The sequence below is a fragment of the Lissotriton helveticus genome, chromosome 9, assembly GCF_964261635.1.
Source record: "Lissotriton helveticus chromosome 9, aLisHel1.1, whole genome shotgun sequence".
Lineage (NCBI taxonomy): Eukaryota > Metazoa > Chordata > Amphibia > Caudata > Salamandridae > Lissotriton > Lissotriton helveticus.
The window spans coordinates 598,782,998-598,799,507 of record NC_136070.1 but is presented as its reverse complement, the minus strand read 5'-3'; the positions used below and the strand labels follow the sequence as shown (position 1 = coordinate 598,799,507).

General features: G+C 46.0%; 1 protein-coding gene across 1 annotated transcript; it reads left to right on the top strand.

Annotated features, from left to right (window-relative positions):
* The first annotated feature begins 9,287 nt into the window (after positions 1-9,287).
* GPR135 (G protein-coupled receptor 135) lies at positions 9,288-16,305 on the top strand. The gene has a single exon (XM_078660611.1). The coding sequence runs from the start codon at positions 9,424-9,426 to the stop codon at positions 10,729-10,731; it is 1,308 nt and encodes a 435-aa protein (XP_078516737.1). The 5' UTR covers positions 9,288-9,423; the 3' UTR covers positions 10,732-16,305.
* Positions 16,306-16,510: the final 205 nt, after the last annotated feature.

Genomic DNA, 16,510 nt, shown 5'->3' with positions numbered 1-16,510 from the left:
ACTATATTGTATTCGGCCGGGAAGAGGAAGAGGCTCCCAGTTGTTACTCAGGGGGTTTTCCGGGTTTGGAGACAGGCGCTCCGCCGCATGGGATGGTGGAACAGACTGACGGAGGAAACCCCATTGTGGCAGAATGGTCGGTTGCCGGCTCTGGCGTCCCTACAGGGGTTCCGCGGTTGGGACGCGATAGGAATATCGGCGTTGGGCCATGTTATGAACGGCACGACCCTTAAATCGTTCCAAGAGCTGAGGGACGATTATGACATGCCCTGGACCCAGTTCTTTAAATGTTTACAGTTCCGTCATGCCATCTCCCCCGCCCTGGGGGGCCTAGACTCCTTGCCTGAATTCAGCCCCCTGAGGCCAAGGTATTCATGAGAGAATTAGAAGATAAGAAGATATCCCGCATCTATCAGTCGTTAGTTACGCATTGCTCCCCTTCGCTAGATAAGCTGCGTACCGCGTGAGAGGGGGACGTGGGTGAGCTGGAAGAGGAGGATTGGAGGGAGGCCCTTGCAGCCCCTAAGGGAGCAGCCATTGCCGTACGCCTACGATTCATTCAGTTCAAGTATCTGCATAGAGCTTACTATACTAGGGAGAGGCTATGGCGGGCTGGCTTGATCCCGTCCTCTGAATGCTTGAGGTGTGGTCAGGAGGTAGGCACGTTTCTGCATACGGTATGGTTGTGTGGGGCACTGGAGAGGTTCTGGACAGGTGTTTGGGACTGTTTGTCCGAAGTGTTGGGTTGGGAGCTTCCCCGTACGCCACAGTTGGGCCTTCTCCATTTTATGGAACAAGTAGGTGGTAACGTCTATAAACGGACTTTACTGCTTCTTGGCCTTACAGTAGCCAAGAGAGATGTGGCTCGAGCCTGGAAGGATCCCAGGGCCCCCCCGGTGGGAGTGTGGAAAAAGGGCTTAGATTACTGCATGGGGTTGGAGCGTCCAGTGTTTGAGGCCCGAGGCTGCCCCGGGAAGCACTATAAAATATGGAAGAGATGGGCAGACTACAGAGGACTGTGGCTGGAGCCGCCAGTGCCACATGATATGGATGCAGGACGGTTGAGCCTAAATCCTGGGTGAGGGAGAGTACACATTGAATGTTTCATAACTATTTTTTTATTAGGAATGTGTGGACATCGTGCAGGGGGTTAGGGTGGGATCCGGGAGGGGGAAGTTCGTGGGGGGGCAGGTGTCAGGGAGGGCTGGGATGGTTGGGTTCTTTTAAACTATTGTATAGATTGCCTTTCAGCGAATGTTGCTTATATGCCTGCAGCTCCTCCGGTGTTCGGAGTGCTGCGTCTTACTTGCAATCTCTCAATAAAATTTTGTTCTGAAAAAAAATCCCTTCATTACAATGTCACTTTGTTGTGTTGTATTTAGTTTTGCTGTGTGATTAAATTACTTTCTTGTTCTATAAAAGATAAACATTGTGCTGGACATTACAGCATTGTTTCTATTTGTTGGCTGTAGAGTTCTAAGTTCTTGCCCCCCAAACTACCTCCATGAGAAGCCTGTGACTGTTCACCCTCACTACCCTGACCGACAAGTACAATAAGGATTGTTCTTGAACCAGTTGCACATCCATACTTGGACAAAAGGTAAATTGTTAAGGTTCAGTAGGCTGTTACCCCACCTCCACCACCACCACCACCACTCACCAACAAAATGGAGTCGGACACACAACTTATGACTGTCCATAGTTTACCACGATGGCTTGAGTCTGAGATAAATGCTAATCCCCATAGGCCAGTAGGTTGTACACACCTGAACATCTTGCTAAGCTCTATTTGTGTACAATATATGGCTGTTTCGCCAGGGGTATGAAATCTTTGCCTCACCACAAGACATGCTGATGTGACCTGTCCTGGACTAAGAGGAAACTGTATTACTGTTTGTGGAGAGGAGCTGAACCTTGACCAGGAGGACAAGAACAAGACCCAGATGGCCAAATCTTGAGAAGAAGTTATCTCATAGAAGTGAGCTGCCTTGGAGTCACTATGACATTGCAGCAGAGAAGAAAACCACCAACCAAAGACATCCGCTTTGTGACAGGGTAGATGACCTGAAGGAGACATTCCAAGTCTACCAATGGGTGATACTGTGTTGTCATGATCCATCAAAAAACATCCTGACTTATAGGAAACCCTAACACCCCTTTTCCAGCCTGTGACGGACACAGGAAATACTACTTTTACCCTAGGTCATAGGCACTGGACACGGCTGGTTGCTGTGATAATTCTGGGACTGTTTGAACCACCTTTCTGACCCTTACATTTCCTAAGTTATAGCAGTTTCAATGTAAAACTGGACTCTTATCCTGTATCTCAGTTGCAAGTGGAAATTGGTGGGTGCAGTGCATTCCTCAGGTCCCCTTGGTGGTGCCACCACTAGAAGACTTTGAACAGCAATTCCCAAGATATGGCCCTTAAAGTTTGGTAACTATTTGGGGAACTCGTCCATTACCTGTTGTCCCAATTCCTCCTCCTCCCTACCCCATTTGGAACATTTGTTTGACTTTGGAGAAGACTGTAGATGTAACAGGTCTCCACCGTAGGGTGTCCTAAGGCTCCACCAATTAACACTGGGATAACGCCCCTTTAACTCTTTTTTTGTATTTGACCTTTATTGACATCAGGGAGTTAACACAGCCTAGTGCCTACATCCCATCAGGCCGGCACAGCATTACATGGTAATCTGTGCAAAAAGTAGTGGGGGATGCATACACAGCAAGTCGCGAACAACCCAATGGGCTGGCCGCGTCAAATAGGCAATCAGAGCAGACAGCATTCAATATAGGTCTCCTCAAAGGTAACAAAAACACCAAAACCCCCCTAACTCATAATTCCTGCAAGGATCAACAGTCACAGTTGGCCACATTTCCGTCTACTATCCAGTCCAGTTGCCACCAATGTCACAGGTGCCCAGGTATGGTCAAGGATTGCTTCCCCCCCGTGCCCCGCTCCCTCTGCTCCAATGTCATGCCTCAGGATCCTATGGGCCCATATCCAGGGATTCCCTCGCCTCCACAGGATCTTCCCGGCCTCCCACCTCATCTCCCACCCGCTCCGAACCCCGGTCCATCCCCTCATCATCATTGTGTTCCAAAAGATACGCCCTTAGAGGGCCCCAAATATCTTTAGGTCGTGAGGAAGGTGGCATAATGTCAGCATAAATGTCCAGCTGCTCCTGGCAATGTACACAGTCGTTAAGCCACTCTTTAAATTTAGGAGCACGCCCGCGGCCCCAGCGACAAGCTATATGCCGTTTTGCCATCAGAAGGGCCAGAGAGGCAAACTTCTGCATTTTAGCAGAGATTTGCTCCGTATAGCCCAGCAGAACAGTTAGGAGATCATCAGACACATGTATCGCTGTCATTGCATCCAGTGCCTGCAGTACCTCCCTCCAGAACTCCTGAATAAGCGGACATTCCAATGCCAAGTGCCCGAAATCAGCACCTGCAGCTCCGCATCTATCGCAGCAGTCTGTGTCGCGCAAGCGTAGCCGGTGCAACCTAGCAGGCGTATAATATAATTGATGAATATATTTGTAGTGTATCAGGCGTAGCCTGCTATTTGCAGAGATGGCCCCTGTTTGGCGACAGCAATATGCCCATTGCTCCTCCGAAATGGGAGTCTCCAATTCCTCCTTCCACTTCCCTTTAGCTGGAGCAGGGCTCCTTTCCCATTCCCTTTGAGTGGAACTATATAAACGCGATACCACATGTTCAGGGGGGTCCTGTTGTAGTAGAGTATGCAAAGGGACCATGGTGGGGGGCTCCAACAGGAAGTCCTGGGTTAGTGATCGTACAGCTTGTCTAAGTCGTACATAATAAAAACGCTCTAAAGGAGTAGGGGTGCAGGGGCCAAAAAACTCCTCACTCATCTTAAACTTCCCATTTTTATATAGGTGACCCCAAGTGTGATAAGACAGTTTCCGCAGCATGCGGCGGCACCCTCCCTCATAGCGACCGGTATATCCTGCCTCCCCTGCAGGGGCACTAATGGTGAGTAAAGAAGGGGGCACTGAAGTGTGCGTGCTAAGTCACGCCAGGCGCTGGTAGTGCACTGGACCGTAGTAGCCGCCAAGTGTCTAGGTACCGCGGTCGTGCTAAGGTATGCAGTGCAAGGTGTGGATGTCATATAGCCATCTTCGATAGCCAGATGAGGCATATATGGGGGGGGGTGGAACCTGTAAGCCACAAAGTGTGCTTGTGCGCAAGTAAAGTATAAATCCAAATCCGGGATCTCAAATCCACCAACCTCGAAGGGCTGAGTCATAATGCCCCACGCCAATCTGGGCTGTTTCCCTCCCCATGTTAGTCTGATCAGCTGTGTTTTAAGACAGTTAATGAAGAATCGGCTCGGGCGTAGGGGATGTTAGTAAAACGATAAAGGAGTTTAGGTAAAATGATCATCTTGATCAGCGACACTAGCTGCCATGGAAAGAGGCATCGAGACCCAACCAGTCACCTTGTCAGTGATCATGTCAAGCACACGGCCATAGTTGGATAGCATCAATTCCTCCCAACAGCGAGAGATTTGAATACCCAGGTAGGTAATGGTGTCTCCGCACCATTTCAATGGAAAATCAGGTTTGAATTCCTCCGTAGCGTCTATGAGGGGGTAGAGTTGGGATTTGCCCCAATTCACGTTGATGCCGGAAAGCTGTCCAAAGAGGTTAAGCAGGCGGAGAATGGGGTTAAGGCTAACCGCAGGGTCCCGCAAGTAGAGTGTTAAGTCATCCGCGTACAATGAGATCAGAATTTGCCTCTCAGGATATATTAGGGCATGCTCACAATAGTGCTGCCGGACCTTCGCTGCTAGGGGCTCGATGGCTATGGCAAAAAGCAGCGGTGACAGGGGGCATCCCTGCCGGGTGCCCCGCGTGATAGCGAAGGATGCCGACTGGATCTCATTCACCACCACTCTGGCTCGCACCCCCGAGTAGAGCAGGTTGATCCACTCCAGAAAAGGGGTTGAGAATCCCATACGCTGGAGGACAAATGCAAGGTAGTCCAACTCTAAGGAGTCGAATGCCTTGGTGGCATCAAGGAAAACCATTGCGGCGTTGGCATCCGGATCAATGTCATGAAGGAGCGCAAAAAGCGTCCTCAGGTTATGGGACGTGCCTCAGGTAGGCACAAAACCGGATTGGTCCGGAAGCACCAGCGCTGTCATGAGGGGGCTAATACGATTAGCAATATGTTTGGCCAGGATTTTCACGTCAACATGTAATAAAGAGAGAGGCCTATATGAGTCGCACAAGTGAGGCGGTTTGCCAGGTGTAGGTATCGAAATGATACGCTCCTCTCTCATAGTGGGGGGAAGTATACCGCTCTCCCGGGCCTCTTCAAACACGTGTCTCAGAACTGGGATAAGGAGATGATGAAAGGTCTTGTAAAATTCAGACAGGGGGGCCGTCCGGACCCGGGGCCTTCCCGGACTGTAACTGCATTATCGCTGTAATGATTTCCTCATCTTCATGGTGTCGTAAAAGAAATGCCTGCTGCCCATCTCCCAGCCAGGTAATCGCGGTATCCTCGAAGAAGGAAGTAAAGTCTACAGGCTGAGTTCTATGGGTTCTATACAACCGCTTATAAAATCGCTTCAAAATTTCCACAATCTCGGCCGCGTCATTGTGCATTTGTCCATCTTCTCTCTCAATCTCAAGCACCGTGTTCGAGAAGCGTGGAGGTCGGACCAATGCCGGCAGCATCTTTCCGGGCCTATCCCCTTCCCCATATCGTCAAGCCATATGATACTTCCCTCTGTGTTTGCATTCCCTTTCTGCTGTCTCTTGATATTCACTAAGAACACTACGAAGTCTAGCCTGCAAGTCAGGGGTGGAACACTGCTGCAGCTCAGTCTCAATGCGCCCAAGGTCCTTCTCTAGGCGACGCAGAGTGGAACGGATGTCCCTCAGGACTCCGCCACTCTTCGCAATACATATTCCCGCACCGTAGCCTTGAAGGCATTCCACAAGGCGGAATAATGTGCCACCGAGCCCTCATTCCTGGGGAAAAAGTCTGCAACCTCCTGTTCTAACTCCTGCTTGAATACTGGGTCCAATAAAGAGAGCGGGTTAAAGCGCCAGAACTTGAAAGGGGAGTCCGTGTGCGGGAGGGTCACAGCGACCAGTACCGAGGAGTGATCCGAATAAGTCCGGGGCAAATGGGAAGAGTGTGTAACCCATGGGGCAAGTCCCTTTGAAGCAATCCAGACATCTATCCTTGACCAAGACGCCCGAGCGGTAGTATAACAAGTGCCTTCCCACCTAGTCGGTGTAACTGTCGCCAAACATCAACCAGCCCATATTCCTCAAGTAATGCCTGAAGGGCAGCCTGTGAGAAGGGGTAGTGGTGTGGTTGCGGGTGGGAGCGGTCCATACCAGGAGCGATAGTCACATTGAGATCTCCTCCCCATAGCAAATGTACCGACCCAATCTCCAATATCTTACCCCAAAGCATTCGTAAAAATTCCGGATCATCATTATTAGGTCCATAGCATGACACCAGGGTGAAGGTTTGATTAGCTATCCGCCCCCATAGAATGGAGTACCTCCCCTGCTTATCAGTGACACTTCCCATCGGGGTATATGGAAGGGACTTTCTCAACAGTATACACGTGCCTCGGGCGTATGTAGAGTAAGAAGAAAAACATGTGTGGCTGGACCATCGTGCCGCAAAGGTAGGGGGGGCAGTGGGGCTAAAATGCGTTTCTTGTAGCATAGCGCAGTGTATGTTGTGTCTATCTAAATACGATAGTATGAGTCTGCGTTTACGGGCTTCCCCCATCCCTCGGACGTTCCAGGTAAGGAAGCGGTAGGTAGGGGGTCCTGAGCGCTCATCCATTATACAGCCTAGGGCATCGCATTCTCCGGCAACGGCCAGTGGCCTCGCAGTGCTTCATGCTCATGACGGAAGTAGCTCTAAGATCAGTGACCTGCGGCAGGGCCTGACATTGATCATCATTCAAAAATTCAACCAACAGTACCACCCTCCCTCCCACATCAGCAGCCCAATCCTGCTGTGGCCCAAGTCCCTACCCCCCCCCCCCCTCCCTCCCTCTCACAAGAATAGACTCCCAACAGGGGAAAATATCCGTACCGTTTCCAAAACTAGTGGTACAAAACCCATATATATCGCAATGAGGGGTCACCTGCGAGGTGGCGTCCAGAGGGCGTCCAGGGGTCTTCCTCGCTGTAGTGAGGGTGCTCGGGAAAGTATATAGTGGTCATCCAGTACTTAGTTACATATAAGACATGGACCAAACAAATCACTCTTGCAGCAGGCTTAGGGGCAAATTATAAATGACAGTATCTGCACAAGCGGGCCAGGGGTGGACATCCATCCCAAGCAATGTCAATGCAATCATCTCCATCCAGGCCACCAGGGCAACCGCCAGTACAGCAGAATTCTCAGTTGTATCTCCACTCCTCTCTAGGGGGGATGAACAACCCACCCCCCAACGTCCTTCCGCCTACACAGCTGCCCCTCTCACCTATAGTAATCGAGTCAGGATCCCCAGGTTTGTATGTCCATGTGTGCTACAAAGGAGGTCGAGGGTCATTCTACATCTGAGGTGCCTCCGCTAGCTTCAGGACGCGGAGGCGGCGAAGCCCGCCCCGCCCCCGTCTTCGGTAGGGTCTTCAGGAAGTCCTGCACCAGCTGCGGAGTATTGAAGAAATGTTGCTTACTCTGATAGGTTACTTTAAGTTTTGCGGGGAAGAGCATCGCATAAGGAATGTTAAGTTGCTGTAGTTTCCTCTTCACCGGTAAGAATTTTCGTCTCTGCTCCTGGACCGCCATGGTGAAATCCAGGTATATCGAGATGTCCATTCCCTCGTGTGGGAGTTGTCCATTCTCTCTGGATAGACGCAGGGCCACGTCCCGGTCTCGGTAATTGAGCAGGCGGGGGAATATTGGATCGGTGACGCCGCAGGCACCGGGCGGGCCGCAAGCGACCTAAGGGCACGTTCCACCACCAAAACTGTTGAGAAAGCCTCCCTTCCGAATAGGGTAATGAGAAGGCACTCCACATAGTCCTCCATCTTCCCTGTCGCAGTCATTTCCGACATGCCCAAAATGCGGAGGTTGTTCCTTCGAGAACGGAATTCGAGAGCCTTGTTTTTGGCCGCAATCACCCGCAGCACCCTCTCCATTTCCAGCGTGCGAGTCATAGTCGTGGTAGATGCGTCCTCCAGATCCAAAATACGCCGGTCCGTCTTCCCCAGGCGCGCCACAGGAAGCAGGCAGCCTCCCTCTCCTCCCCTAAGCCAATCGAAACGCTGCAATGGCAGCATTGTGATTGGCTGGCACGCCGACTGCACAGACGTCAATGGGAGGACGTTTTCCCTATGCAGGTTGCATGCAGCCTACATGGTGAAAATGGCAGAGTGCGCATGACTGGTTTGGTCTTACCCAGAGGGCCGACAAAAAAGTCGGGGCCCGCAACACTGGGCTAGCCACTCCTCCCCCGTCCTCTTGCAGGACCGCCCACCCGCCCGCCCCCAACTAAACCCTTCTGCTTTCTCGCAGTGCGAGAAGCAGTAACATAAAATGGTACACCATTTTATGTTACTGCTTCTCGCACTGCGAGAAAACAAGTGGGGCGATGCTCCTCCACCCACATGGAGGAGCCGCCCCTGCTGGACTTGCAAAGAGAGTGGCAGCAAGATGGTGGTTCTCGATTTTGGAGACATGGAGGAGTTATGATAGGTGGGCTGGGGAGGAAGAGTTAAAAGAGGTGTGTTTTGTCACTCGTGGGATTTGTAGTTTTTGTTTATAAATGTTTTGATTGGCTGTTCTGGTTTTGGCAATATAGAAAGATAAGACTAATCCTCGCAGCTGTGTCCTTACTAGAATTGAAAATTCTTGTTGGGAAAGCTAGAACATGTTTTATTTTCAGTTGCAAACAGGCAGTCTGGGCTAGTGAGTACATTAACTTTTCTATTTCCCTTTCGTCGCCTCTCTCAACCCCCCACTTTCTGAGTTTTGGGACCCCTTTTGACATTCCACAAGAACGGTCTTTTCACCTAACTCAAACACACAAGAACTGTAAATGAGTTACGTGAAAAGACTATTAACACAAAATATACCTGGTAGCGTTACAGACACCCTTACTCTGCAGAATACTGTCCCTCCTTCCCCCCGTCTCAATGTTGTTGTCACGGCTGATGGGCTGCGCGTGCACCGTCGCTGTCCGCGCGGAGTGCGTAACAACGTGGCCCCGAATCGGTTGCCTTGGAGACAGATGTTCACGTCACCAAGCGGCTCCGTCAGTCCCCCGGAACGCCAGCAACGGAACAGCTGCGAAGGGTCCGAAGGGTGTCGGCGGCGGCCGCACTCTCCTCACCGACCGGCGCCGCCTCCGTCCACCCCCGGGGTCGCCCGCACAACTCTGAGGGATGCCCGCGCCCGCCCATGGAGCCGGCCCCGCCCCTGTCTCTGCTCACCAACCTGACGGCGGCGCTGACGGCGGGTCCCCCCACCGGGGCCGCGGGGGCCGGGAACCGGAGCGCCACCGTACCCGGCAGGCTGGCGGGGGCGGGCGCGCTGCTGCACGGGCTGGCCGTGGCCGCCCAGGCGCTGGTGCTGCTGCTCATCTTCCTGCTCTCCAGCCTGGGGAACTGCGCCGTGATCCTGGTGATTGCCAAGCACCGGCAACTGCGCACCGTCACCAACGCCTTCATCCTCTCCCTGTCCCTGTCCGACTGCCTCACCGCCCTGCTCTGCCTGCCTGTTGCCTTCGTCATGCTCTTTAGCCGCGATGGCACGTGGCCTTTTGGGGACCGCTTTTGCTTCGCCAATGGCTTCTTCAACTCCTGCTTTGGCATAGTATCCACGCTCACAATGACCCTCATCTCCTTTGACCGCTACTATGCCATCGTACGCCAGCCACAGGAAAAGATGGGGCGCAGGCGTGCGGCTCAGCTTCTAGCCGCTGTCTGGTTGATTGCCCTGGCCTTCTCCTTTCCCTGGTACCTAGTTGCCCTGCCAGGACGGCGGCGACCCATTGTGGTTCACAAGAAGGGCTTCTACCATTGCATGTACGTGTTCCATTCGACTTCTTCCCGCGTGGGCGCATCCTACAGCCTAGCACTCATTGGCCTCTGCTACCTTTTGCCCTTTGCCCTCATGTGTTTCTGCCACTACAACATTTGTAAAACCGTGAGGCTGTCCGAGATCCGGGTGCGGCCTGTCACAACATATGCACACCTTCTACGCTTCTACAGCGAGATGCGTACGGCCACCACCGTGCTGGTCATGATAGTCTTCATCATCTGCTGCTGGGGCCCCTACTGTATTATGGGTATCGTGGCTGCAGCAGGTGGTCACCCCTTCACTCCGCTTATGGACACTGTGGCCATCTGGATGGCATGGGCCAATGGTGCCATCAACCCACTTATCTACGCCATCAGGAATCCCAATATATCTGTGTTGTTGGGGCGCAACAGAGAGGAAGGCTATAGGACTAGGAATATTGCTGCTTACCTATCCACACAGAGCCAAAGCCGAGAGGCCAGGGGTCGAGCTGACAGGCTCCGAGATCGTTATGTCAATCGTCATGGAGATGACAGCAGAATGTCCTCTTCCAGTCCTGCCAATGGAGGAGATATTGCAATGTGGGCATGCAAGAACCCAGCAGTGCTCTTCTGCCGAGAGGGTTATCCAGATACTGTCTCCGAACCAACAGTGCCAAAATCTGAAACTGTAGATACCAGCCTTTGACCAGAACCACTTGCAGCCGGTACCTAGAAGACAAATTAAATTTACTTGAGTTCAGATCAAAAGCACTCTTGGTTGCCCCTCAGCCATTTTAACAGGGTATCAAGAATGCTAGTAACACCAACAAGTAATGATAGTTGACTGTAAGCAGCAAATGAAGGATATACTAGGAAGAACTGAGATTGGAGTTTAACACTGGGTATTAGACTTGAAGACTTGTACTGTGCCATTATCTTCTAAAAGTGACAGCGGTATTAAGATGCAAAAAATATATATATTAAAACTAAATTGCCAAAAGTAAATGAAAAGCCAATCACTGACATAAAAAAATAACACTGTGAAAAGACACTCAGTGCCTTTTTTAGGCACTTTTGTATGGGTGAAGAAAGATTTGCGTATAAGTTAATACATTTTCACATTTGCCGAGTGGAATAAAGTATTTTAAATTTCCTGCTAAATCAAAGAGAAAATGTAGGAACTACACAGCTAAAGTTCAATATTTTCGCACATTGCATAGTATGATTTTAAGTAGTTTTCAGTTTTACTTTGTATGTAATTTTATTCAATCAAGATTCTGGCAGATTAAACATATACCTGTGTCTGTAACAGGTGTGCATTAAGGAGCAAAATAACGTTATTGTTTATTGCGTACTTTTATTTATTTATCAGTAACTTGACTGGAAAAACACTTTCAAATTTCTGTTTTGATCGTGTGCTTTTTGTAGGTGGTCTGGCTTGAAAAGACAGATTAGATTGTATGTTGAGTTTGGGATAGATGGGCAAGGTACAACTTCTCTGCTAAAATCATGCAACTTCAAGAAGCATGGAATGTCTTTTGACAGTACTCTTGTATTGGACATTTTAGCTGGGCGCGTTATTCAAATGTCATCAGTGCGTTTTTTTCCACAACTTGATTGGTGCAAAGAGAAGACATGCCCCACTGCAACACTTCTCAAGTGTTAGAAAGCTTGGATTGTATCATGCTAAGAACAATCAAATTGCTTTCTGCAGATGTAGCATTTTTGGAGGGCTTTGATACAGTGTTTGCTTTACTTGTATAATTTTGTATTTTCATTTTGTCAAATGTTGCCCCAGGTAAAAGTGGAGTAAAGATTTCGGATATTATATGCTGCTTCCTTACTGAAGACTGGAGTATGCCAGTTTTGTTGTACAATTCCTTGTTATTTTATTGTGGAAAATTGTATGAAAATAGTTTTTTCATTGCTCTTGCTGCATCTGTTTTGTCATGGTGTAAACTATTTATACACTGCATATGTATTAGTATATTCTGCTTTTACGTTGTTATGCTGGAAATGTATCCACAACTCGGATGGATTTCTGTTGAACATCTCAGTGTGGAATATTTGTACATGCAGTTTCATATCTTATTTAGAATGTTTTCGATTTGAAAAATACTTTTTCTACAAGTTTTCCACAGCTCTGCATAAATTGGATATTTACAGCTAAGCACTGTCCCATCCCCGGAAAACCACATCACAAAATTAAGTTTGCCAAAAGCAACAAGCATTTATGCCATAATTTTTCAAGTATTCCAAATTTTCAAATGCTTTTCATATTTTTGAAGGGGCTTGGAGTTACTGTTCTCTGATTGCAGACACCAAACACGTGTTATATAATAGGAAGTACAACAATAATTTGTCCATGTTTCACAGAACCTCAGTTTTTTCCCAAATGCTTATGCATACATAGCTCTTTCAGAACAGCACAACAAAGTTGTCAAACTGGAATGAAAAGGACAAGGCTTTTTACCAGTTGATAATGCTCTCGCCCCCTTATTAGATTTCTAAGCATATCAACTGTTGCAGGCTAGAGCATTATATATTTTCTGTTATTATTACGGAAAGGGAAACATGTCTTAAGCATCAGCCTTTATAACCCGTATTGCCAACTTTCAGTTCCAAACTGCAAACACAAAATTGGAGTAGATTGTAGGCTGGATGCTCATTTAAAGCCATAAGTACAGCTACAGCTTAACTGCACTGACACCAAATATGAAAAAGTAATTTTTTAAATTGTTGAAGTGAGAAAACATTAATATACTGCACTGCTACCTAAATCCAAGATATTGTTGAATTTCTCCTTTTTTCCACTGGTTTTTTCCTTTTTGGATGCTGAAAAACCTCGTGGGTGGTAGCTCTCCTGTAGAAAGTCTACCACTGCAAAGAAATTATCCTAAGGAGGGGGGGAATAAAACACATTTTCTGGCAAAGTAAAATTAGGTGGACCTTCTTGTTTCTGATTAAATACTGAGCCAAGACATATTTTTCAAGTGATGCATTTATACTTGCTCTTTCTACTCCTGTTATTGACCATGTCTCTTATTTAACCTTCTCTTGGACTTTGCGTCTTGCTGATTTTGATCCTGGCTACTTATAAAACAGTTCCTTAAGTTTACAATAGGATATTTCTCTACCAGAACTAATTTTCCAGAACTTACATAAGTATTTTTGTAGACTGCCACTGTTTCAGATAATATTGGGAAAGAAGTTCTAAATATAAATTCTAGTATTTTTCCTATTGAAGTATGATTAGTTGTTTTTTTTAAAGTTTGCACTTCGCTTAATTGATTAACCTGTCCATTCATAAAGACTTGCAGTAGCTTTTGTTGCTCCAAACAGTGTAATTATTTCACTCATCATTAGAAACTGTGTAAAAAATGACTTTGATGAGGAATTTAATCGCATTTCTAAATTGCAAAGATAGAGGTAGAGCAATTGCAGAGTCACTAGGAGTCTAGCAGAAAGGTTGCCTTCTGTCCTACACATAAGTGAATGCCGACTTAATTTCTAGGATGACATTCAGATATTCCAGAACAATGGTTTTTCTGCTTTTCTTATTCATCTGGATCTCTCATTAGTGAATTATAGAATGCACTACAAAATTCTGCAGAATGGGCTCGGCTTGTTTGATTTCTTCCAAAAAAGGGTATTGGTCTTTCTAGAAAAACTGGCCTCATCTTGTCAAATTGTGAGTTTATTTAGGAGAAATGTACATGCCGCTAGGTGATTGCGTTTACTATTTATTCACATTTCAATAAATCCTGACGTGAACAAGGGCTTACGTCTTAACTTTGTAAAGATGACTCCTCCATTATTTAAGACTCTGACTCTCCGATCTTTTAAACCTGATGTCTACTTAAAATTGATAGTTCGATAGCTTTTCTCAGTCTAAATGCATTTATAACAGATCGCTTATTTTTGCACCAAATAAATAGTCTGATGGTTAGTCTACTTTCCAGTATTGTAAAAGGTTTATTATGAAGGCAGTGTTATACCGATTTTGGAAGTCATCTTTTTAAAAACACCATAAATATTAAAAAGCAATTCATGATAATCTTGTAGCTTTCAACTTTGTGGATTTTGGAGATTTCTGATTTTATTCTTAAACAAGAGTACAATTTTTGTTGTTTCAGCATTAAACAATTCGAGACCGAAATACTTTAGTTTCTTACACCAGGGTCTTCTCTGTAAATTGTTACCTATACTTGAGAGTAGCACAATGCAGTCACCATCTGTAAGCAAGAAAATGTGTTCTAACTTCAACACTGACAGCTTTTCATTGCCTGCAAGTGACGCTGTATGTTATGTTTAGGAACGTTTGTGTGGTATATAATTTCACCTTGGCTATAGTGACAAGATATATTCTGCAAAAATTATCCCCTGTTTGTCAAAAAGAAATCCACAGTCAGTTACAACCTCTAAGGTGGTCGCACCCAAATACATTGTTTTTTGTATTTTGAGTGGGAGTTGCAGGTTTTTATTCATTGCTCTCTGCCCTATAATTCAAGATGGAAATACAAAGACAGTGGTTCATTCGGGTTGACTTACATCAAAACTGATGGATACTTTTAAGGACTATTACAAATTGTTTGACTTCCTTGATACCCACCCTTAAATGTATCACTTCAGTTAAACTATTATTAGCATGCTGGTGAAATAAAGTCTCTTCAGACCGAGGCTATATGATTCCTGTATCACTAATTCAATCCAAGTCTGCATGTCCCCCACACAATTTACATGCTATGTTTGAGCAAAAGTTTCTTAAACAATTCTCAATAATCTTATGAACAATACACACTTTTGTCCCATCTTATTTTTTGCAAAGCATTTATCTACATTGGTTCTTTGTAAAATACAGTTTTAGAAAAAAAAGCTTAAAAATGTGATTCCCAGTGCATTTTGGAGCAACCCTTCATCGGGGGAGCGCATATTCCAATGAAAAAAAGTGATCTACCCCCGTTATTCATAGTAAAGAAGTCTCGTGCATAATTCACATTTGATTCCATTTCTGCTTTTCAACTGTAAATGTATTGATCAAAGAAACTGTTGAGAGTAATGTATACTAGTAGCTAATTAAATCAGTGTATTTTTTATATACTTTAAAGTGGTTACAAAAATCAAATATTTAGTCTGTAAGTAACTGAACAATGTTTTGCTATATAGAGTCATTAATTAGAACCTGTATGTCTTCTAAAAACTATTTCCTAATTGTGCCCCTTTTCCCAAATGCGTGTTCTTATTGTCCTGCAATTGTGGGCAAGCATAGTTCAGAGTCACAGTTCAATATTAAAAAATTAGCATGTACTTGAAGAGTCAATGAAACTGGAGGTATGTCGTGGCAGGAGTGGACTTATTTTCCTAATCTCATATTTCTTCATAAATGTATACATTATGTGTCGCACCTTGGGGTCAAGTGTAATCCTGTGATCAGAGTCCAGTATTCAGAAACAACCATGCACTTGCGTAGTTGAGTACATATGTCAAAATGTTGACAAATATGTCCACTTTGGACTGCATCCAATTACTAGAACTCATTCATTCGAGAGCTCCATGCCCCATTGAACATATGAGATTTTGCATCCATTTCCTTAACTGGTTGTATCTGGTCTTCCACTTTTCCGTCACACAAACCGCATGTTTGCACTCTTGAGTACTGCGCCGATTCACCTATGTTTGGTTTTCCTAGCACCCTGTGTGACTGTAGTATATGAGTCATCATAATATATGTAATGCATACCAATTTTTTGCCTCCCTTTTTAATAGAACATTTTCTTTTGATATACTCATTTTGGAATTATGTCCTTTGACAGGTCCCTTTATGGCATGGCAATCATATTAATAATTTCCTAAACATTTCCAACAATATTTGGCCTAAATAAACCAGTGTCTTTGCATCTCCATACAACTTACCCAGGCTTTTGAGGATATTTGGTTGCTCCGTTTTTTAAAATTCTTTATTTAAGAGTTCCCAGAGATTACAAGAAGTTCTTGTCATTACTCAATATAATCATGTTCTGATTTATACTCCTGAAACATTGTTTTGGCCCTCCACTGTGGTAGTTTCACAGGCATGTTCTTTGGCTGCCTGTACTAAACAAAATGCAGATGCTCTAATGCGAAGATAAGTGTTAAAATACATGTTCTCTTGATAGGATAGCACCATAGATCGTTGCATTGTAACATTTGCACCCTAACACAGAACAAAACATTCTAATTTAAAGTTGTATCATAATGCATCTTGAGAGCTCTTTTTTTGTTTACTCCCGACCTCCTCATTATCCGGTACCTTAAAGCCTTAATTAGATTAGAATTGGGGCCCAAATATCCTGCTTTCAAAAATTACAAAAGTGAACAAATAGTCAGAAATGTATTGTAGGTATTTGACATATATATATTCAATTGTTCGTGTTAGCAAACTTGTGTGTCAGAGTACACATACATAAAATGCTATTTGTAAATTAGTGTTTACTGTGAATACATGT